Source organism: Passer domesticus, chromosome 1, assembly GCF_036417665.1.
Source record: "Passer domesticus isolate bPasDom1 chromosome 1, bPasDom1.hap1, whole genome shotgun sequence".
Taxonomy (NCBI): Eukaryota; Metazoa; Chordata; class Aves; order Passeriformes; family Passeridae; genus Passer; species Passer domesticus.
The window spans coordinates 160,810,120-160,834,695 of NC_087474.1; the positions used below are offsets into that span (position 1 = coordinate 160,810,120).

Here is a 24,576-nt window from a genome sequence, read left to right on the forward strand (position 1 = left end):
TCACATTTTTGCTGATGGGACACACAATTGCACTCTCCATGTCCCTTGCAAAGATGTGAAGTGATAATGGTTGAACACGAGCCTGTTAGGGTCAGCACTCATCCCTGTTCTCCACACACACATGGAACCATCGACTCTTTCAAACCTCTTTCAGTGCAACCATCCCACCCATTTTCTTCTTAACCAAATGGTCCAACCAACATCCATATCTCTCCAGCTTAGAGACAAGGACCTTTCCTGGCAAAGGAAGAAATACTGTGCACAGGTCCAGGTACATGTTCTTGGTCCCTCTTCCCTCATCCAGCAATGGTGGAACCAATACCAACTCATCAAATCTGCTGCCAAGGTGAGATGGACGCAGCCCCAAGAGCAGGAAATGACACTGCAGAACTGTGGGAAGGAAAAAATGGAAGTGCGCTCCGCAGTGGCCCACTGGGATAACTGGCCATGGCTGTCCCAAACCTCCAGCCATAGATCATCCTCAAGGCTGTGCCCTGGATCTTCTAAACCTGAGTCTTGTCTTCCTTATTCCCAGTAACCTATAGATTAAGAGTTCTCCAATATCCCTAGAGAAGAGCAGTGGGGCAGAATTTGCTGCACCTGGATTGGAGCAATCCCAAATATGCAAGATAAAGGCTGGGTCATGAGGGGATTGAGAGCAGTCCCAAAATGAAGGGTTTGAGGTGTGAGTGAATAAAAAATTGGACATGCCCTGACCATGTGCACTCGCAGACCAGAACCCCCTGTGTCCTGTGCTCATGCCCACAGTGTAGGTGGCAGGTGAGCAGGGGATTCACAGCCTCTACTCATCTCTGGCACTGGAATTGAAAAACAGAGACTGGAATTGTGTGTTCAGCTGTAGAACCCCTATGATAAGAAAGACATGAACCTGCTCGAGCAGATCTCTTAGTGGGCTGAGGAGATGATGGGGGGCTGGAGCAAGTGGTGTCCACCCAAAGTGAACACACAATGCAGAGGGGCTTGTGCCAGCAGCAGGGATAGACCTGCACTAGTGTATCCAGGACTGTGTTCTAGAAACAGAAGGGTTTGGGGGATGCACTGGAAGACCAAAGCATGCCAGTGGCTGCTGGAACTGGAGAAATAAATCCCCAAAGAGGTCTTGGTACATTTTTAAACCCAGTGATCTCTACAACACTGGCTTAGTGCTGAGTGAGACAGGAAAAGTCTTGGGGAAAGAAAGAAGGAGTCATATGAGGTTATGATGCAGGAAAACTTTATTGAGGATGAAGAGTAAAAGGCCATGAGCATCCAGTAGAAAAGAGCAGGCTGAGGCGAAAGTAGGGTGACCATCAGCCAAGGTCTTTTGATAGCAGGCATTTTTTCCAGAGCATCAAGAACATTCTGCCCCACAGTGGGAGCAGCCCACCAGAGGGGCACAATGGTTTCTGGCTTGGGAGAAGGGGTTTGCAGCAGAGCGGACTGGACAGAGCCAAAAGGGCCATACAGAGCAGAGAGTAGGATAAGGAAAGCAGATGGGCCATATTTGTAGGTAGCCAGGGCTGGCCCCTTAGCAGATGTAGCCACCCCTTCTGCCATAGCAGCCCAGGCCTCCCAGGCCATAGCCAAAGCCACCAAATCCACCAGAGATGGGCTGTCCCTGGGCACTGAGCTCAGCACCCACAGCAGCCGAGGAGGTGGATCCGACAGCGGTGCTCTGGGGGAAGGAGGTCATGATGGGTCCTGGCAGGGTGACCAGCACAGGGGCAGGGTCGATGATGACGCGGGAATCCTGGCATTGCAGGGCACAGGGCTCATTGCAGCTGTTGGCCAGTGGGGTGGGTCCGCAGGGTCGGCAGCGATCGTAGCAGGCCATGGGTGAGGTGTGGAGAATCCCTGGAAGAGAGAGGTGAGTGAGGCAGGACAGGGGTGAGGAGCTGGGAGGCAAGGGAACGAGGAGGCTGTTTTGGAGCTGTGGGGAGGCATGAAGGCTGCTGAGGCTGGGGCTGAACATGCTGGAAGAGAGGGACCAGGGGTGTAGGAGCAGGAGGGTCAGGGGCTTGAGACTCACCTGGTTGTCAGCAGGAGGAGAAGGCTTCAGAAGTGTGTGAGGGAGAGAGGCTCTGGGCTGGCTTTTATGCAGGTTCTGGAGGGGCGGGACAGCCTTGTCCCATGGCCTTGGGGCATTTTTGAGGCAGCAGCTCTCACCTGGGCCAGCTTGGAGAGTAATGAGTTGGGGAGTGTTTTCCTTCATGCCATTCTGCAATTCCATGTCCTGCTCTTGAAGACATTTTCATCTGACCTTGGCAGCAACTTCATTGCATTTGTATTTGGCTGGATTTGATTATTACATGTGAGTCAGGGAGGGCTGAATAAACAACCTGAGCCCAGTAGAAATGCGATGTCATCAGTGAGGTCATTTTGTGTTACATGTCCTGTGGTTTTTGGGTGTCTTGTGAAGACTGGGCCTCTTCTGTCCCACTGGATGTTCTTCAGTCATTGTGTTGCACCCAGCAATGCTGAGGGAGGTGCTGATGTCCTGGGGAGGTTACTCTGCAAGAGCTTGGAAAGGTTCTGGTGCCTGGGAGCTCTTCCTGATGGATGAAAGGGACCCCATGCAGTTGTTTCATGTGTAAGATCAAGAGAGAGGAGCTGGAAATTAAAGCCTCAATAAGTTGAACTTATTCCAAAGCTGTGGTCTGTTTGGATTTCTCAAGTTTACATGGAAATGTACTCTGTCATTTAAAGTGTATTTCTTTACCTCTTTAAGTAATCAAATGAACAAGTAACCAACGATGCTTGATCAGGTTTTGCCCAGGCTGGTCTCTGATGTGACTTTGCTTATTCTGCATTCAAGCCCTATGGTTTCATAACTTATATCCTGTCAGTTGTAGTATTTTGTTCTTTTTAGGAAAAAAACACTAATTGCTAGTGGATGGTCATTGTGATCCTGTTTCCTCCTCTGTCATGGTGCTGGCATGTTTTTGTGGAATTCTGCGATTCTATGTCCTTCTCTACAGGCTGTGTCCATCTGACCTTGGCAGCAGTTTTTAATTTAAGGAGTAGAGGCCAAAGTATTGGTATTGGTATAGGGTATATGGTATTATTAGTTTGTGTCAGGCACACAGAAGACGACAACAAAGCCTACAAGAATTGGGGTGTTATGGGTGAGGTCATGCCATGGAACACTCCCAACTTCTCCTTTGTCCATTCTTCCCTTCTTGCAAAAATAAACCTTGCATGTGTCCCATTTCTAACCACAAGGATTCTTTGCTCCCCTCAACCTCTTGCTGTTCCTGCACTGTTCTTGCTTCACTTAGTCCATGTCTGTTTTCCACTCTGAAGCCCAGCACATCACCCTAAATCAGATATCCTTATCTCTGAGGAGACAGGAAGTATCAATCTGCTAGAAACTCTTTTCCAGAAGTTCTTTTACTGTAAGGATGCATGGCCATCTCTTGAACCTTTTGGTCTCTATTGGTGTCCCTATTTTGGTCCCTATTTTGTCACCTATTGGTGACAATAATGACATTCTCACATCTCAAATTAACCATCAGCTATTCCTGGTGGTCACACTTATTTCTATGCAGCCCAGGAAATGGCTGGTGTCCTGGGCTGAAAATTCACATTGCTGTTTCCTTTTAAGATTTTGGTCCACCAGAACCCTCAGGTCATTCTCTGGTGGAAGTGCCCTTAATGATTCCCTCTCCAAAGCTGTGCTCGTGTCTGGGACTGTCCCAACCTGTGTGCAGGGCTTTGAACTTGGAGTTGTTGAACCACAAGAGTTTTTTTTGTTCTCAACATTCCCAGTGTCCCTCCTGATGGGATCCCTCCATGTTCTTGTGTCAGCTGCAACACTCAGTTTTGTGGCAACTGCAAACATGCTGGGGGTGGTCTCAATCTCACTGCTTGTCTCCTTGATAAAGATTTTCAAAACCACCAGTCCAAGGCAGAGGCCTGGAGGCCTCGTCACTGGCCTCTACCTGTACAGAGAGCCATTGACCATCACTCTCTGTTCCTAATCCATTCATCAGACCTCTTTGAAACCCACGTGTCTGCAGTTCAGAAATTATGATGTTATGTGTGACTGAGTAAAAGGCCTGACAGAAGATCAGGATGACAGCAGTTGCCCTTCCCTTGGCTACCAAATCATCATAAGAGGGAAGGACCTTCTGTTCCTGGTGGAGCATAAAGGGGTCTTGGGGTGACCATGTACCTTTTATAGTAAGAAACTCCAGCAGTTACCAGGACAGGATTAGGAACTGAGAAATAAAGAAATAAAGCAGGTTGAGGGAGTTGAACATCCTGTTCCCCACCACAGGTGAGGCTGCAGGGACATGAACATGGCTGACCAAGAGCAGGGCAGGTCTACCATGACACTGATAGGAGTGGAGGATCCTTAAGATGAGAAGAAGCTGAGAGAGCTGGAAGTTCTTCCAGGCAGCAGGCAAGAATGCAAATGGGACACATTGTCAATATGCCATGGAATGACCTCACTGAGACACCCCAATGCTTGTAAGCTTTGCTTGAATCTTCTACATGTCCTGGCATGCACCATCAACAACAACGCCTTGGTCTCTAATTCTCGCAGCTAAAAAGTATCACCAAGGTCGGGTGGAGATGGCCTCAGGAGCAGAACATGAAATTGCACAATTCCACAAAGGAACAACCAAACCATGCAAAGAAGGAAAGAGGAGCTTGCTGCATGTCCATTACTAATTATTGGGTTTTGCTTACAGGAACAAAACAATAAGACTTATGATTATAACTTATGACACCTTGTGGCTTGAATGTGGAATAAGTGAATTGATGTCACAGATCAGTTTGGGAAAAAAGGGATCTAGCCTGGTTTGTTGTTATTTATAGAATTTCTGAATGAGGACAAGGAATATACTTTAATTGACAGAGTACATGGTTGAGTAAATTTCAGAAATCCAAATGGACCATAACAACGGAACACGTTCAGCCTAAACAGCCTCTCATTTTCCAGATTCCCCCTCATTCTCACATAGAAGACACAAGGGAATAAACTCTATTTCAGAAATCAGAAGCAGCTCCCAGGCACCAGAACCTTCCCAAGATATGGCTCGGTGACCTCCCCAGGATATCAGAAGCTTCCTCGACACTCCTGAGTGCAACACAATGATTGACGGACATCCAGAGGCACAGAAGAGGAGCCCAGTCTTCACAGGGCACCCACAAACCACAGAACATGAGGCCTACAAAATGACCACACTGATGACTTGCATTTCTGCTGGGTTCTGGTTGTTTATTCAGCCTTCCCTGACACACATCTCCCAATCAAATCCACCCAAATACCATCTCTGAAAGCTGCCGCCAAGGTCAGATGGACATGGCCTCAAGAGCTGGATATGACACTGCAGAGTTCTGGGAAAGAAAACACTCCTCACATCATGAATCACCAGGCCAGGCAAGACCTGTTGGCTAGTGAATGCCCCAAGGCCATGGCACAAGGCTGTCCCACCCCTCCAGAACCAGCATAAAAGGCGGCCCAGAACCTCTCACACTCACAAGCTCCTCCTGACTCCTTCTCCTCCTGTTCTGCTGACAACCAGGTGAGACTCAAGTCCCCAACCCTCCTGCTCCTGCACCTCTTTCCCCTCTCTTCCAGCGTGTTCAGCCCCAGCCTCAGCAGCCCTCATGCCTCCCCACAACTCCACAACAGCGTCCACACTCCCTCGCCTCCCAGCCCCTCACAGCCCTACACCTCTACCCTTCCTCGTCCCCTCTTTTCCAGGCACCCTCCACACCACACCCATGGCCTGCAACAACATCTGCCGACCCTGCGGACCCACCCCGCTGGCCAACAGCTGCAACCAGCCCTGTGCCCTGCAATGCCAGGATTCCCGCATCATCATCGACCCTGCCCCTGTGCTGGTCACCCTGCCAGGACCCATCATGACCTCCTTCCCCCAGAGCACCGCCGTCGGATCCACCTCCTCCGCTGCTCTGGGCGCTGAGCTCAGTGCCCAGGGACAGCCCATCTCTGGTGGATTTGGTGGCTTTGGCCTTGGCTATGGCCATGGATTTGGCTATGGGCTGGGAGGCCTGGGCTGCTATGGCAGAAGGGGCTATGGCTACATCTGCTAAATGCCCTCAGCCCCACTCCTGATTGCCACTCTCTGGAACACATCTCAGGCATTGAGGATGCTTCTCTGGGCCAAGGCTCTCAAACAGGCCCAGCTCTGCCAGCTCCTGCTCTCAGAGCAATAAGCAAGGCAGTAGCCAAGGGGCCAGCCCAGGCTGCCTGCAAACCTGGCCCGTCTCCCTCCTCCTCTTCCTCCATTCCCTGCTCTGCATCACCCCTTTGTCTATGTGCACTTTCTTCTGCTGCAAACCCCTTCTCCCAAGCCAGAGACCATGAGACACCTCCACTGGGCTGCTCCCTCTGTGAGGCAGAAAGTCTGGCACAGCCTCCTGCAAGCAAAGCAGATTGGCTGATGGTTGTCCTGCTTGCACCTCGGACCATCTCCCTTCCACTGGCTGCTCCTGAGTTTTCACTGTTCTACCTCAATAAAATTTTCCTGCATCATAGCTTCAGAGGAGTCCTTTCTTCTCCCAAGACTCTTCCAATTCCTGCTCAGTGATGTACCAGGGTTATAGAACCACTGGGGTGGGTGAAAAATTGCTCCAAGACCTCTTTAACATGTTACTTCCCCAGTTCCACTACCCACTTAGCACTTCCAGTGGATTCCATCAAACCTTCAGCTAGCGAATCACAGGCTTGGATACACTAACGGAGATCTATCCCTGCCTCTGACACAAGCCCCTCATCATCCTCCAGGATGTGTGTTCCTTTTGGCTGGACACCAACCTGGCTGACCCTCAACATCTTCCATGCCTCCATCCGCTCAAGCAGGTCCACATCTTCCTCGTCTTTGTGAGCTCAGAGTTCAGCATAGAACTCTGAATTTAGTACAGGAGAGCAGAGGGTGAGATCCCTCCACTCTCTTGTGCTGCCCACACTGTGGGAATGAGCCAAGGACACAGGAGGAATTTCTGGTCAATGAGTGCATGTGGCTGGAGCACATCCAATTCTTCATCCAACACCTGAAGTCCTCCTCCTTGGGGCTGCTCTCAATCCCCTCATCACCCATCCTCTATTGCGCATGTTTGGGTTTTATGCCTTGTGAAGGCTGACTTAGATCAGAGACTATACAGAGTTAAAGAATAAAGTAGGGATTTATTAGAAGTCTTTAATGGATACACCTTGGGCAGCACAAGACCCCAGCCAAGGCTACACCCAAGATGAACCCAAAATGGTCACAAAATGCATGACCAGTCGCAGGGTCTCACACTTTTATAAGTTCTGGTCCGTTTGCATATTGGAGTTAATTGTCCAATTACAGCTTTAGCTTATGAAGTCCCATCTTGTTTTTCTCTCTTCAGTCCACTGTTGTTTATGGTCTTGGACCTGAGATTTGGATTGGTTGTCCTTGGTCCTCAGTGAGAGAAGGAATTGTTTTTTCTCCCAGCTCTGTGAAGAGAGCTTACTATCCCTCAGTATGAAGCTCCAAAGTACACACTAAAGCAGTACAGAATCTAAAAAATATAAAAGCTAAAACCTGAGGCATCAGCTCCATTCCAGGTAAGGGAGATTCTGTCCCTCTGCTCTTCTCTGCTCACATCAGTGAACTGTCTATATCTCTGGTTTAATGGGAGTCAGGAAGACAAGACTCGGCTGGATAACATCCAGAGTACAGCCTTGAGGATGATATGGGGCTGAAGGTTTGAGATAGCCATTGGCCGTGACACTGGGCATTTTTCCGAGCAGCTTCTCTGTCCAATAATAAAGTGGGAAGTGTTTTGTTTCCCTCACCATTCCTGTATCGTGTTCAGCTATTGGGGATGTGTCTGTCGGACCTTGGCAGGCAGATTAAAAGATGTCCATTGGCAGCCCATTAAAAGGTGGCATCTTTTGCTGAGTGAGGCAAGACGGACAATATCATGTACCTGGACTTGTGCATAGCATTTGTTCCTGTACCAGAAAGCATCTGTGTGTTCATTCTGGAAAAATGTGGAGTTGTGGTTGGACCATGTGGTGGATAAGGAATGGATGGGATGGTCTAACTCAAAGAGGACAGTCTAAGTCAAGCCGTTGCGGCTCCATGTGTGTGGAGAAAAGGGATGACTGGGGACAGGCAGAAACTCCAATTGGGACCAGTGTTATTTCTCATCTTTGTCAGGGATATGGACGGTGGGATTGAGTGGGATGTTCAGCAAAATCACAGACCAGAATAAGCTGAGTAATGTAATTAGTTATCTGGAGGGAAAGGTTGGTATTCAGAGGGGCTGGAACAGGTTTGGGTAGTGGGATATTGTCATTTTCATGAAGCTGAACATGGCCAAATGCAAGCTCCTTCACTTGGTTTGGAGCAATGCCAAACATGGCTGTAGACTGGACAATGCAGGGGTTGAGAGCAGCCCAGAGGAGAAGGACCTGGGATGTTGGTGGATGAACATGCCCTGGCCATGAGCACTCACAGACCAGAAACTCCCTGTGTCCTGGGCTCATCCCCACAGCATGGGCAGCAGAGAGGGGAATTCTATCCCTCCGCCCTGCTCTTCTGAGACTGGAGATATGTATTCAGAAGACATGGACATTCTCAAGCAGAGGTGTAGATGATGAGGGTCTGGAGGAACTGATGTCCAGCCAAAGTGAAAACAAGACCCATACACAGAGTCTATCTGAGGCAGGCATAGATCTGCATTCTTGTATCCAGGCCTGGGATCAAGCAAGTGAAGGGTTTGTGGGATCCAAGGGAAGAGCAAAGTGTGCCAGAGTGTGCCCATGAAGGAAGAGGACACTCCACAATGTACAATGCAAAAGAATTTTATTGAGGCATAAAGAGCAGTGAAAGTCATGAGCAGTAAGTGGAAGAGGCCTGACTGAGGTACAAGGAGAGCAACCACCAACCAAGGCCCTTGGCTTGCAGGCAGTTTGGCCAGAGCATCAAGGACTTCCTGCCCCACAGTGGAAACAGGACAAGGGTGGAGGTTCCCAGTGGTCTCTGCCAGGGGAGAGGGGGTTTGTCCAGAGGGGAGCTGGACAGAGCCAAAGGGTCCATGCAGAGCAGGGAGCAGGAGAAGAGCAGGAGGCAGATGGGCCATGTTTGCAGGCAGCCAAGCTGGCTTCTTGCTTCATGCTCTGAGAGCAGGAGCTGGAAGAGCTGAGCACATTTGAGAGGAGGGTCCCTTGGCCCAGAGAGGAGTCCTCAATGCCAGAGATGAGTTCCAAGGAGTGGGTGGTTGATGTCAGGAGTGGTGCTGAGGGCCCTTAGCAGTTGTAGCCATAGCCCCTTCTGCCATAGCAGCCCAGGCCTGCCAGACCGTAGCCAAATCCACGGCCATAGCCAAGGCCAAAGCCACCAAATCCACCAGAGATGGGCTGTCCCTGGGCACTGAGCTCAGCGCCCACAGCAGCGGAGGAGGTGGATCCAACGGCGGTGTTCTGGGGGAAGGAGGTCATGATGGGTCCTGGCAGGGTGACCAGCACAGGGGCAGGGTCGATGATGACGCGGGAATCCTGGCATTGCAGGGCACAGGGCTGGTTGCAGCTGTTGGCCAGCGGGGTGGGTCCGCAGGGTCGGCAGATGTTGTTGCAGGCCATGGCTGTGGTGTGGAGGGTGCCTGGAAGAGAAGGGGTGAGGCAGGGCAGGGATGTGGGGGTGTGAGGGACAGAGATGGAGGAGAGTGAGGTAGTGTGGAGGCTGTTGTGGGGCTGTGGGGTGGCATGAGGGCTGCTGAGGCTGGGGCTGAGTGTGCTGGAAGAGTGGGGCCAGGATTGAAGGAGCAGGAGGGTCAGAGGATTGGTTCTTACCTGGTCGTCGGCAGGGTAGGTGGAGAAGGCGTGAGGAGAAGTGTGTGAGGGAGAGAGGCTCTGGGCTGGCTTTTATGCTGGTCCTGATAGGGTGGGACAGCCTTGTGCCATGGCCTTGAGGCATTTTGGAGGCAGCAGCTCTTGCCTGACCCAGCCTGATGAGTCATGAGTTGGGGAGTGTTTTCCTTTATGCAATTCTGCAATTTCATGTCCTGACCCTGAGGCTGTGTCCATCTGACCTTGGCGGCAGCTTTTCATCGCAAGAATTTGTGACCATTTTGTTGTTGCTGGTGCCTTTCAGGACACGTAGAAAATTCAAACAACCCTGAGGACAACTGATGTGTCATCAATGAGGACACACCATGGAATCATGTCCCATTTGCCTTATTTCCTTCTGCATGAAAAAGCTCTCGGCTCTGCCAACTTCTCCTTGTTTTAAGGGTATCCAGTCCCATCAGACTCCTGGAACTGCTCTTGGTCAACAATGCCCATGTTGTTGTTGCGTTCTGCAGCCCCACCAGTGGTGCAGAACAAGACAGTCGACCTCCTCATCTTCCTCCTATTACTTTTGTTGTTACATATTTCCTAATTCCCTCCTGGTAATTGCTGGAGCTTCTTACCCTTCAGAGGGTCCATGGCGACCTCATGATCCATTTATGCTCCATCAGGATCACAAGGTGAAATGCTATTTTTGACAAGGGAATGGCAACCAGTGTCATTTTCCTGGAATTCTATCAGGGCCTTAAACCAGTCCCACAGGACATCCTTATCTCTAAACTGCAGACACGTGGGTTTGAAGGGTTGACTAACCAATGGATGAGTAATTGTTCCCCTCATGCTGCTTCTTCTCCTTATCCTCCACGAGGTTTCCTTTCCATGTGTCAGTTACAGCCCAGCAATTGGACCCCACATTTTGACCTTGCTTGGCCCAGAGCACTACGGATGAACCCACAAGACTGTGAGGAGCACAGGACACCTCCCTAAGTTACATGGATTGCTTTTCCATCTCCAATGGCAAAGGCCAGGAATATAGACAAAAGACTGGAGAGATGCAGCCAAGGTAGGAAGGAAGAGAATGTGATCAAAGGTGCAGATGCTCACCCCCAGAACAGCTGCAAAGCTTAGAGCAGCCTAAAAAAGGGAGCTGAGGTTATTTAGCCTGGAGAAAAGGAGACTCAGAGGTGACCTTATCACTCTACAACTTCCTGAAAGGTGGTTGTAGTCAGGTGAGGGTTGGTCTCTTTCCCCAGGTTCTGACAGAACAAGAGGACACAGCCTGAAGCTGCATCAAGGAAAATATAGGTAGGATATTAGCAAAACGTTTTTCACTGAAAGAGTGATAAAGTACTGGAATGGTCTGCCAGGGGAGGTGATGGAGTCACCGTCCCTGGATGTGTTTAAAACAAGATTGGATGTGGCACTTGGTGCCATGGTTTAGTTGAGGAGTTAGGGCAGGGGTTGGACTCGATGATGTTGAAGGTCTCTTCCAGCCCAATGATTGTGTGAATTCTGTGAATTCTGTGAAAAGCTCTGCCAGGAAATGGGGCTCCTCTTCACCACACACACACAAAGCACAGCACACCAGTGCCGTGGGTGACTTTATTGATGATACCCCATCTCCACAAAGCTTTGGTTACATCTTCAACCCATTGTGACATAAACCATCAACATTTAACCTCTAATAATCACATATAAAAGCTGCCTCCAAGGTCGGATGGACACGGCCTCAAGAGAAGGATGTGGAATTGCAGAATCACACAAAGGAACGCCACCATCATGACAGACAAGGAAGGAGCAACTCACTAACTGTCCATTAGTAATTACTCCTTTTTGCTAATAGCAACACAATATTACATTTACAGGATATAAGTTATGAAACTCTTTGGCTTGAATACAGAATAAATAAATTGACATCAAAAACCAGGCTGGGAAAAAAGGGATGGGCCTGGATTTGTTGTTGGTTATTGGATTTCTAAATGAAATCAAGAAATATGCTTTAAATGATAGAGAGGCTTGTTGGGTAAATTTTAGAAATCTAAACTGACTATAACATTGGAATAAGTGCAGCCTGAACAACCTCTACTGTCCAAGAACCTCTCTCAATCCCATTCAAGAAACAAGAGCAAGAGCCCAGTTTCATCCATCAGGAAAAACTCCTAGGCACTGGGACGTTACCAATCTGTTGCACAGTGACATTCCCAGGACATCATCAGCTCCTTCAGCATTCCTGTGAGAAACACAATGACTGATGGACATCCAGCAGCACAAAACAGAGTCCCAGTCTTCACAAAGCACCCACAAACCACATCATACAAGGCCCACTGATGACATTGCACCTCCACTGGTCTCTGTTTGCTATTCAACATTCACATTCATGTATCTAACAACCAAATCTACCCAAAGATGAATTCTCACTCTAAAGCTGCCTCCAAGTTCAAATGGTAACAGCCTCAAGTGGAGGACATGGAGTTGAAGAGTCACAGGAAAGAAAACACTCCCCACCTCATGACTCACCAGGCTGGGCCAGACAAAAGCTGCTGCCTAAAAATTGCCCCAAGGCCATGGCACAAGGCTGTCCCGCCCCTCCAGAACCAGCATAAAAGTCGGTCCAGAGCCTCTCTCACTCACACACTTCTCCTCACGCCTTCTCTTCTTGCTCCGACCCTCAATCAGGTGAGCCTCAATCCCCTGACCCTCCTGATCCTGCAGCCCTGGCCCCTCTCTTCCAGCACGCTCAGCCCCAGCCTCAGCATCCCTCACGCCTCCCCACAGACCCACAACAACCTCCACACTCCCTCACCTTCCTGCATCACCACCCTTCACACCCTCACACCCCTGAACTGCATCACCTGTTTTCTCTTCCAGGCACCCTCCACACCACAGCCATGGCCTGCAACAGCCTCTGCCGACCCTGTGGACCCACCCCGCTGGCCAACAGCTGCAACGAGCCCTGCGCCCTGCAATGCCAGGATTCCCGCGTCATCATCGACCCTGCCCCTGTGCTGGTCACCCTGCCAGGACCCATCATGACCTCCTTCCCCCAGAGCACCGCCGTCGGATCCACCTCCTCCGCTGCCGTGGGCGCTGAGCTCAGTGCCCAGGGACAGCCCGTCTCTGGTGGCTTTGGTGGCTTTGGCCTTGGCTATGGCCATGGATTTGGCTATGGGCTGGGAGGCCTGGGCTGCTATGGCAGAAGGAGCTATGGCTACAACTGCTAAGGGGCCAGCTCCGGCACCACCCCTGACACCAACCACCCACTCCCTGGGACACACCCCAAGCACTGAAGATTCATCTCTGGGCAAAGGTTGTCAAAGGGTCTCAGCATTTTCAACTTCTACTCTCAGGGCCTCCATCAAGGCAGCAGCCAAGGGCCCAGCCCACACTGCCTGCAAACATGGCCCATCTGCCTCCTGCTCTGCACTGTCCCTTCTGCTCTCTCCAGTCCCCTCTGGATAAACCCCTTCTCTCAAGCCAGAGGAAGATGAGCACCTCCACTGGGCTGCTCCCACTGTGGGGCAGGAAGGCCTTGGTGCTCTGGCTGAACCTCCTTCAAGCAAAGAAGCTCGGCTGATGGTCACACTTCTTGCACCCCTACTTGCCCTTCTCTTTTCCAGTGGATGCTCATGACCTCCCACTGTTCTTTTAGCTCAATAAAGTTCTCTTGCATTACAGACTCAGATGTCTCCTTTTCTTCACTGACACACACTGACACACTTTGCCTTTCCATTGCATTCCACACTTTCCTTGCTGGATCCCAGGCCTGGATACAGGAATGTAGGTCTACCTCTGTCTTTAATAGAAGCCGTGTATGAGTCTTTTTTTCTCTTTGGCTGGACACCAGTTGCTCCAGACCTTCATCATCTTCCAGGGTCATCTACAGCTCTGCTTCAGCAGGTCCATATCTTCCATGTCCTCGGGTGCCCAGAGTTGAACACACATCTCCAGCCTCTGAAAAGCTGAGCAGAGGGTCAGAATCTCCCCTCACCTGCTGCCTACGCTGTGGTGATGAGCCCAGGACACCGAGGGGTTTTGGTCTGCGAGTTTTCATGGGCAGGACATGTCCAATTCTTCATCCACCAGCACCCCAAGTCCTCCTTGAGCATGCTCTCAATCAACTCATTACCAATCTGTTATCCATTACTGAGATTGTTATGTGTCTGAGGGGGCAACACTGCCCAGCTCATTATTTAGGATGTTGAACAGAGTTGGTTCCACGGATTGGACTCCTGGGCTGCAGTACTGGGGATTCACCTCCATTTGCACTTTGGACCACAGATCCTCAGCCTCTGGCCTCAGCCCCTCAGCCACTCTCAGGCCACTCACTCCACTCTCAGGCAACCTGGACCTGCTCAGCTGCTCTGATAGTGTAGAACGGGAAAGATTCTTGAAGGCTTCACAAAAGGGTTGTGTCTAACAGTAGCCACAGCTCTCTCCTCATGCCCAGGCTGAGTCACTGGCACAGGGCAGACACAGAGCTCAGCCAAGCACCATTTCCTCAAGGGAAATCTTCCAAGAGAAGTGCTCTCAGCTCTGAGCAGTTGCCACATCTCAAGGCCCCAAAGGCCTGGCTCAGCCCTCCCCTGTTGCTACTCCCATTTTCATGAAGGGCAAATTCTTCCTGAAAAGTTTGATGGGGTTCCAGCAATGGTGAATGACAGAAGAACAACTGGTATCATGTACATGGACTTGTGCAAAGCATTTCTTCCTGTGGCAGACAACATCCTTATCTCTGATCTGGAGAGATGTGGAGTTGATAGCTGGAACATCAGCTGTGGGGTGGAAAATGGTCAGGATGGTCTCATTTGTAGTTGTGGTCAGTGGCTCCATGTCTGTGAGGGGAACAGGGATGCGTGGTGACCCACAGAGGCTCATATCAGGGCCATTATTATTTCCTATTTTGTCAGGCAACAGTGGATTAGTTAGGGACAGTCCCCTTAGCAAGAATGGGAATGACATCAAGGTGAGCAGTGTGGTTGATTGTCTGAAGGGAAAGGATGGCATCCAGAGAGCTCTTCACAGGCTGGGGTGGTGTGATTGTCATGATGGTCAATAGGACGAAGTGCAACATCCTAAATCTGAATTGGAGCAATCTCACTATTGAATATTGGATGGCTAATGAGTCAATTAAGAGCACCCTCGAGGAGAAGGACTTGGGGTGTTGGTGGATGAAGAATTGGACATGCCCTGCCCATGTGAACATGCCAAAATAAAGTGCCCATGCCATGGGCTCATTGCCACTGTATGGGCAGCAGGTGAGGAGGGAATTCTGTCCCTCTGCTCTGCTCTGCTCTGGTGAGACTGGAGTTCTGTGCTCAGCTCTGAGGCCTCAAGGGTAAGAACCTGCTTGCATTGATCTATATAAGGGCTAAAGAGATAGTGAGGGACTGGAGCAATTGCTGTGTATCCAATGTAAAAACATGGCTTAGGAGGGGCTTGTGTAAGAGGCAAGGTTAGATCTACCTTAGTTTATCTAGTTTATCCAGGCGTAGGATCACACAGGTGAAGGATTTGTGGTATGCCCCAGAAGAGCAAACTGTACTAGTGTGTGCCCATGAAGGAAAAGGAGACATAGCAATGCTGCAATGCAAGAGAATTTTATTGAGTCAAAAGTAGAATGAGAGGTCATGAGTGGCAAGAGGAAGGGAGCTGGTCTGAGGTGCAAGTAGGGGGACCATCAGCTGAGCTCCTTTGCTTGCCGGTGGTTCAGTCAGAGCATCAAGGCCTTCCTGCTTCGCATTAGAAGCAACCTGATGGTGAAGATTCCCAATGGTCTCTGGCTTGGGACAAGGGATTTGCAGCAAAGGAGACTGGATAGAGCTGAAAGGGAGTGGGAGAAGAGCAGGAGGCAGATGGGTCAGGTTTGCAGGCAGCCCAACCTGGCCCTTTGGCCACTGCCCTGCTTGGTGGCCTGAGAGCAGGAGTTGGAAGTGCTGAGCCCATTGACAGCTTTGACCCAGAGAGGCATCTGCAACACCTGAGGTGTGTTCCAGAGAGTGGGTGGTTGGTGTCAGGAAAGGTACTGAGGGCCCTTAGCAGTTGTAGCCATAGCTCCTTCTGCCATAGCAGCCCAGGCCACCCAGCCCATAGCCAAATCCACGGCCATAGCCAAAGCCAAAGCCACCAAATCCACCAGAGATGGGCTGTCCCTGCACACTGAGCTCAGCGCCCAGAGCAGCGGAGGAGGTGGATCCAACGGCGGTGCTCTGGGGGAAGGAGGTCATGATGGGTCCTGGCAGGGTGACCAGCACAGGGGCAGGGTCGATGATGACACGGGAATCCTGGCATTGCAGGGCACAGGGCTGGTTGCAGCTGTTGGCCAGCGGGGTGGGTCCGCAGGGTCGGCAGATGCTGTTGCAGGCCATGGGTGTGATGTGGAGGGTGCCTGGAAGACAGAGGGGTGAGGCAGGGAAAGGGGCATGGGGATGCAAAGTGCGAAATGTCAGCAGGGTGAGGGAGTGTGGAGGCTGTTGTGGGGCTGTGGGGAGGTGTGAGGGCTGCAGAGGCTGGGGCTAAGTGTGCTGGAAGAGGGGCCATGGGAGTAGGAGCAAGAGGGTCAGGAATTTGAAGCTCACCTGGTTGTCTGCAGGAGCAGGAGAAGTGTGTGAGGGAGAGAGGCTCTGGGCTGGCTTTTATGCTGATCCTGGAGGGGCGGGACAGCTTTGTCCCATGGCCTTGGGGCATTTTGGAGGCAGCATCACTTACCTGGCCAGCCTGGTGAGTCATAAGTTGGGGAGTATTTTCCTTTATGCAATTCTGCAGTGTCATGATTGGTTTCTGAGTCTGTGTCCATCTGACCTTGGCGGCAGCTTTAGAGTGAGAGTTGGTACTTGGGAGGTTTTGATTGTTTGATGTATGTCAAGGAGGGCTGAATAAACAACCAGAGCCCAGCAGAGTTGTGATATCATCAGTGAGGTCATTTTGTGGAACACGTCCTGTGGTTTGTGGGTGCTTTGTGAAGACTGGGATTCTCCTCTGTGCTGCTGGATGCCCATCAGTCACTGTTTTTCTCACAGGAATGCTGAGGGAGCTGCTGATGTCCTGGGGAGGTCACACTGCAATAACATGGAAATGTTATTGTGCATAGGAATGTTCCTACAGATTAAAGAGATCTCATGGCTTTGTGTCTTGAACTGAATCAAGAGTGAACATCTGGAAAAGCAGAGGCTGGTCTGGTTGAACTTGTTCTGCTGTCATGGTCCATAAGGACTTCTCTTCTTTACTTGACATTGTACTCTGTCATTTAAAGCATATTCCTTGACCTCATTAAGAAATCCATTAAACAACCCAGCTTCATCCTTTTTTTCCCAGACTGGCCTGTGATGTCCTTGCCTTTAATCCACATTCATCCCATAAATTTTCATATCTCATATCCTTTTAGTCTTAATAATCTGTTTCTGCTAGCAAAACCCAGTAATTACTAATGGTTGGTCAGCACAGTCATCTTCCCTCCTATGTCATGGTGTGAAATTCTGCAGCTCCATGTCCTTCTTTTGAAGGACATCTGACCTTGGCAGCAGATTTTAAGTGTCTTAGGGGTTAAGGGCAAGTGTTGATGCTGTGTGTCATGGTGGGCTGAAGACATGTCCAAAGCCTTGGAGAGTTGAGGTGTCATCAGTGAGGTCACCCCATGGCACTGCTGTGTCCTGGTTTTTGGGTACATTTTGAAGTGGGGCCCTGGACCATCACAGCTCTGTTAGGATTGCCTGGCTTTGCAGGAACATTGCTTCTGAGGAAGTGCCCTTTCCATGACGTTCTCTCCATCCCCACCACGTTGCCAACATTCAGATCATGTCTATATTCCAAGCCGTTCCTGCTGTAGATGGGAAATCAATCCCTGTAATTTAGGATGGCCTCCCATGCACACCAAAGTCTTGAGTTGGTTCATCCATAGCGCTCGTCTCAGCTGTGACCAGCAAGGTCACACTGGAGGGTCCCAGTGTTAGACTGTGATGGACCCATGGAAAGGAAAAAAGCTGAAGAAGGAGAACAAGACACGTGAGGAGCACAGCTCCCCATCCTTTGATTAATCCACCCTTGAAACCCATGTGTCGGGACATTAGAAAGCTTGAGGGAGTGGACTGTCCTGGTTCCCACCACTGGTAGGGATCCCTGGTGGAACAAGGACATGGAAATGGTAGACCAAGAGCACTGCAGGGACACCATGACATTGACTGGACTGGGGTAACCTCAAAATGAGGACAAGGAAAGAAAACTGGGAGTTCTTTCAGGCAGGAAACAAGAATCAAATAGGAGAAGTCATCAATATGCAATGGTGTGACATTACTGACAAGACCACAATTACCCTGGGATTCGGCTGAGTATTTTACATGTCCAAACACACAATAAACAATGAGATAATGGTCATCAGTTCTAGCAATTAAGATGTGCTTCCAAGGTCAGATGGACACAGCCTCAAGGGAAGAACACAAAATTGCAGAATTGCATACAGGAAAACACTCCACACCTCATGACTCATCAAGTTGGGCCAGCCAAGAGATGCTGCCTGCAAAATGCCCCAAGGCCATGGAACAAGGCTGTCCCACCCATCCAGGACCTGCATAACAGCCAGCCCAGAGCCTCTCTCCCTCATACACTTCTCCTCAAGCCTTCTTCTCCTGTTGACAGCCAGATAAGTCTCAAGCCCCTGACCCTCCTGCTCCCGCTCCCATGGCCCCTATCTTGCAGCACGCTGACCCCCAGCTTCAGTAGACCTCACACCACCCCACAGCCCCACAAGAACCTCCACACTCCCACACCCTCCTGCATCACCACCCCTCGTACCACCCAACACCGCTTCCCTGCCTCACCCGTCTCTCTTCCAGGGATCCTCCACACCACACCCATGGCCTGCAACAACATCTGCCGTCCCTGCGGACCCACCCCTCTGGCCAACAGCTGCAACGAGCCCTGTGCCCTGCAATGCCAGGATTCCCATGTCATCATCGACCCTGCCCCTGTGCTGGTCACCCTGCCAGGACCCATCATGACCTCCTTCCCCCAGATCACCGCTGTCGGATCCACCTCCTCCGCTGCCGTGGGCACTGAGCTCAGTGTGCAGGGACAGCCCATCTCTGCTGGATTTGGTGGCTTTAGCCTTGGCTACGGCCTTCGCTATGGCCATGGATTTGGCTATGGCTGTGGTTTTGGCTACGGGCAGGGCTATGACTATGGCCTGGGCTGCTATGGCAGAAGGAGCTATGGCTACAACTGCTAAGGGATCTCAGCACCACCCCTGACACCACCAGCTCTGGTCTCTGGCAACCGGTCCTGCAAGCAAAGCACCATTGCTGGTCATTTTCCTGCTTTTACCTCTCACCAGATCCCGAATTCTCCTTTCTTCTGTGTCTTCATTCTCGTGCCTCAATAAAGTTGTCCTGCATCAAAGCCTCATACATCTCCTGTTCTTCTGTAATTCCAGTGGTCTCACATCCTAACCAAGCACATTCCATGCCTCAACAGGCTTTTGGAGTATGTGCATCAACACCTTCCCTCACAAATATGTCAAAACAACTAATAAAAACATCTGACATAAGAAGCATAGGAGGGGACACCTTCCAGAGCATGACACAAAACCATCACGGGATAGACCAAAGTCTTGGACACATCCATGCTCTCCTGGGTACAGCTCTGGTCAAGTCACTCCCTGTCAGAACACACTTGGCAAACTCTCTTCCCCACCAGGATGCTTGAACCCCTCCAGCAATAAGAGTCCCAATATCCTCCACTTGGGCAGGAAATCTGGAGTGCAACTGCTTCAACTCCCCTGCTCCAGCAAGACCAACATGAGCAGGATTCCCAGCACCATGGAATGTTCAGTACTAGCTCTCCCAGGATCAACAGTCCAAGACCTTTTCCACTCTGTCGCCCCCCTGAAAATGACACATTCTTGACTTCTTTAGTAATTGAATTTCATCTGTTTTCCCTCTGCCCTTGACCGCTTTTCCTGCACATGTGCACGGCTGAGAGCAGCCAGGGTTGTTCAACCTCATTCTCTACCATCAGGGATTTGTGTACACTAATGACACCACCTTGTCCATCCTCAAACCCTGGGAGTCCCAGCATTCTCAGTTTGTCATCCAGGAATGATTCCCTAGATTTTCTGCACTCTTGGTGGTTATCAAACGGTCACTATTCAATAATTCGCAAAGGAGACGTTATTTTCACATTGGGGAGAGAGTCTAGAATTGCACACAGCACCTCACATGGGACCTCACCAGTGCTCAGAAGGCACCAAAAGTCTCCTCATCACATCATCTCCCTGTCTCATCACAACAATTCTATCCAGTCCTGGTATGAAGACTGGGGTTGCCTTTTCCCACAACGATACAGGGACACCTCCTGCCGCATTCCTTCTAACCCCGAACCACTCTGAAAAGTGCTTTCAGAGATTAAAATAATTGTTCCAAGTGACACCCAGGTATTTCTTCCTATATGGCATGAATCCTCACATGAAAAGAAACTTAGCAGCTGCCTTTGCTGAAGTCCAGCAGATGTCCAGAACCCAGCAATTTTTCAGTGTTGGCCCAGTGGATGCAACTCCTGTGCTACAGCACTGGGGACTTGCTGCCATCTGGACTTTGGGACAGTGACCACAACCCACAGGCCCCAGCCCTTCACACCTTTCTCGGTCCACTACTCTGGGCACTGACACCAGCTGGACTCACCTGGGTTGTTGAGGCTCATGCAATGCTTGTGTCCAACAACGCTGGGCAACCTCCAGATCCTCATGCAGACAATCAATTGTGGCCTCAGCCTTTGGCACTCAGCCCAAGGGCTGAATGAAAATATCAAAACCGTTGAGGCTAGACTATCATCCAAGAACCCCTGAACATGTCCAAATTGAAAGTGAGGTCTGAGGTCAGCCTTTGCCAACTGGGGATAAATGTGTGGAAGGATGGAAGGCAATGGAAGGTACAACACCTCCGCCTTAGCCCAGCCTATCAGAACTCTGAGAAATTGGGGGTTATTTTTCAGAAGGCACACACAAACCATTGCACATGAGGACCATGAGGTGACCACAGTGATGGCATCACACTTCCCCAAAGCTTGGGTCAAGTCCTCAGCCCTCCCTGACATGAAGCATCAACAGAAAACTTTGACCTCTTGGTAGTTGCAATTAAAAGTTGCCAGCACAGGTGGACAGGGTCTCAGGAGAAGGATATGGAATTGCATCATTCCACAAAGGCACAGACCTACCAGGTCAAGGAAAGACAGAGGAGCTCACTGTAGCTCCATTAGTAATTATTTGCTTACAGGAACACAATGTTAACAATTACAGCTTATGAGTTATGAAACTTGTGGCTTCAATAAGGAATAAGTTAATTGATGTCAGAGAGAACCTGGGAAAAAGAGGATCGAGGCCAGTTTGTTGTTTCTTTACTGGATTTCTTAACATAAAGGAATACAGTTTAAATGGCTTAAATGTCAGAGTGCATTGTCATATAAAATTGAGAAATCCAAATGGACCGTAATTCTGGAATATTTTCAGGCTAACTTCCTCTAATTTTAAATATGCTCTCTCTTGATCCCATTCAAGGAACAGGAGCTCCCTTTCATTGGTCAGGAACAGATCCCAAGCTTTGAGATCCTGCCAAGCTATAGCAGAATGACCGCCTCAGGACATCATTATCACCCTCAGCATTCCTGGGTGCAACACAATGACTGATGGACATCCAGCGGCACAGAACAGAGTCCCAGTCTTCACAAGGCACCGGCAAAACACAGCACATGAATGCCACAAAATGACATCACTGATGACATTGGAAATCACAAGTCTACTGATTGTTTCTTCAGCCATCCCTGACACATATGGAACGATCGAATCAACCCAAATATGAAATGATTAAAGCTGCAGTCAAGGTCAGATGGACACAGCCTCAAGAGTAGGACATGGAATAGCAGAATGGCATGAAGGAAAACACTCCCCACCTCATGAGTCAGCAGGCAGGGACAGCAAAGAGATGCTGCCTTCAAAATGCCCCAAGGCCATGGGATAAGGCTGTCCCACCCCTCCAGAACCAGCATAAAAGCCAGCCCAGAGCCTCTCTCCCTCACACACTTCTCCTCACGTCTTCTGCTCCTGCTGACAACCAGGTAAGTCTCAATCCCCTCCCGGACCCTCCTGCTCCTGCACCCGTGGTCCCTCTCTTCCAGCACGCTCAGCCACAGCCTCAGCAGCCTTTACGCTGCCCCATAGGCCCACAACAGCTTCCACACTCCCTAATCCTTCTGCATCACCACCCCTCACACCACCATACCCCTTCCCTGCCTCACCTCCGCTGTTCCAGGACCATCCACACCACACCCATGGCTTGCTACGACCGCTGCCGACCCTGCGGACCCACCCCACTGGCCAACAGCTGCAACCAGCCCTGTGCCCTGCAATGCCAGGATTCCCGCGTCATCATCGACCCTGCCCCTGTGCTGGTCACCCTGCCAGGACCCATCATGACCTCCTTCCCCCAGAGCACCGCTGTCGGATCCACCTCCTCCGCTGCTCTGGGCACTGAGCTCAGTGTGCAGGGACAGCCCATCTCTGCTGGATTTGGTGGCTTTGGCCTTGGCTATGGCCATGGATTTGGCTATGGCTGTGGTTTTGGCTACGGGCAGGGCTATGGCTATGGCCTGGGCTGCTATGGCAGAAGGAGCTATGGCTACAACTGCTAAGGGATCTCAGCCCCGCCACCTACACCACCATCTCTGGGTTCTGGCATCAGCTCCTGCAAGCAAAACACCTTTGCTGGTCATTTTCCTACTTGTACCTCTCACCAGATCCCGATTTCTCCTTTCTTCTGTCTCTTCATTCCTGTGCCTCAATAAAGTTGTGCTGCATGAAAGCCTCATACGCCTCCTGCTCTTCTGTAATTCCAGTGGTCTCACAGCCTTACCATGCACATTACACACCTCAACAGGCCTTTGGAGTATGTGCATCAACACCTTTCCTCACAAATACATCAAAACAACTAATAAAAACTTCGGACATAGGAAGCACAGGAGGGGATACCTTCCAGAATATGACACAAACCCATCACCTGATAGACCAAAGCCTTGGCCACATCCATGCTCTCCTGGGTACAGCTCTGGTCAAGTCACTCTGTGTCAGAACACACTTGGCAAACTCTCTTCCCCACCAGGATGCTTGAACCCCTCCAGCAATAAGAGTCCCAATATCCTCCACTTGGCCAGGAAATCTGGAGTGCAACTGCTTCAACTTCCCTGCTCCAGCAAGACCAACATGAGCAGGATTCCCAGCACCATGGCATGTTCAGTACTAGTTCTCCAAGGGCCAACAGTCCAGCACCTTATCCACTCTCTGACCACCCACAGAATAAGAAATTCTCACTTTCTTTGCACATGGAATTTCATCTGTTTTCCCTTTGCCCCTGACCTCTTGTTCTGCACATGTGCACTGCTGGGAACAGCCAGGATCATTCACCATCATTCCCTGCCTTCAGGGATTTGTGCACACTAATGACACCACCCTGTCCACCCTCGTCCCCTGGGAGTCCCAGCATTGTCAGTTTCTCATCCAGGAATGACTACCCAGCCACTCTGAAATCTTGGTGGTTCTGAACTGGTCACTATTCACTAATTCACTTAGACAACGTCATTTTCTTATCTGGGAGACTAGAATTGCACACAATACCTCACATGGGACCTCACCAGTGCTCAGAAGACACCAAGAGTCTCCTCATCGCATCATCTCCCTGCCTCATCACAACAATTTTCCCCAGTCCTGATCTGGAGACTGGGTGTGCACTTTCCCACAATGATTCAGGGATCCCTCCTGCCCAATTCCTTCTAACCCAGAATGACTCTGAAAGGTGTTTTCAGAGATTAAAACAATTGTTTCAAGTGACTCTCAGATATTTATTCCTCCCTGGTCTAAATCCTCACATGCAAAAACACTTGGCAGCTGCCCTTGCTACAAGTCCAGCAGATGTCCAGAACTCATCAAGTTTTCAGTGTTGGCCCAGTGGATGCCACTCCTGGGCTACAGCACTGGGAACTTGCTGCCATCTGGACTTTGGGACAGTGACCACAAGCCACAGGCCCCAGCCCTTCACACCTTTCTCAGTCCACTACACTGGGCACTGACACCAGCTGGACTTGCCTGGGTTGTTGAGGCTCATGTAATGCTTGTGTCCAACAACGCTGGGCAACCTCCAAATCCTCATGCAGACAATCAATTGTGGCCTTAGCCTTTGGCACTCAACCCAAGGCATGACCGAAAATATCAAAGCCTCTGAGGCTAGACTATCATCCAAACACACATGGAGCATGTCCAAATTGAAAGTGAGGTCTGAGGTCAGCCTTTGCCAACTGGGATAAATGCGTGGCGGGATGGAAGGCAATGGAATGTGAAACGCCATCTCCTTGGCACAGCTGCCAGTCTCAGAGCAGCCTCGCAGAACTGTGAGAAATTGGGGGTAATTTTTCAGGAGAAAGCCATAAATCACGACACACAAGGGCCATGAAGTGATAACAGTGATGACACCACACCTCTCCAAAGCATGGGACATGTCTTCAGCCCTCCCTGACACAAATTATCCATACAAACCTTTGACTTCTTAGTATTTGCTATCAAAAGTTCTCACCACAGGTGGACAGGGTCTCAGGAGCAGGATAAGGAATTGCATAATTCCAAAAGAACACGCACCCACCTTGTCAGGGAAGGGCAGAGGCGCTCACTGATGCTCCATTAGTAATTATTTGCTTACAGGAACTCAATGTTAACAATTACAGGTTATTGTCGGAACCCAGAGCATCTCTCTGGA

At 50.3% G+C, this 24,576-nt stretch overlaps 2 protein-coding genes across 9 annotated transcripts in view; both read left to right on the forward strand.

Moving 5' to 3' along the window:
- Positions 1 to 19,183, forward strand: part of LOC135286467 (feather beta keratin-like) — a 143,067-nt gene extending 123,884 nt beyond the window's left edge. The window contains exons 2-5 of one of the 8 annotated variants that reach the window (XM_064399569.1): positions 7,369 to 7,567; positions 10,665 to 10,859; positions 11,050 to 11,101; positions 18,622 to 19,183. In XM_064399569.1, coding sequence (XP_064255639.1) covers positions 18,642 to 19,013 — 372 coding nt within the window. In that variant the 5' untranslated portion in view covers positions 7,369 to 7,567; positions 10,665 to 10,859; positions 11,050 to 11,101; positions 18,622 to 18,641 and the 3' untranslated portion in view covers positions 19,014 to 19,183. Of the gene's footprint in view, positions 1 to 7,368; positions 7,568 to 8,165; positions 8,504 to 10,664; positions 10,860 to 11,049; positions 12,208 to 12,664; positions 13,473 to 18,621 lie in introns of those variants that run through there. The other 7 variants (XM_064399567.1, XM_064399592.1, XR_010350780.1 and 4 more) reach the window with 7 other exon arrangements.
- Positions 19,184 to 22,105: 2,922 nt separating this feature from the next.
- On the forward strand, positions 22,106 to 22,465 carry LOC135282575 (feather beta keratin-like). Its single transcript, XM_064392834.1, has one exon. The coding sequence runs from the start codon at positions 22,106 to 22,108 to the stop codon at positions 22,463 to 22,465; it is 360 nt and encodes a 119-aa protein (XP_064248904.1).
- Positions 22,466 to 24,576: the final 2,111 nt, after the last annotated feature.

Excerpts from the sequence above, each read along its gene's own strand:
- LOC135282575 (XM_064392834.1), top strand. The coding sequence starts at position 22,106 with ATGGCTTGCTACGACCGCTGCCGACCCTGCGGACCCACCCCACTGGCC.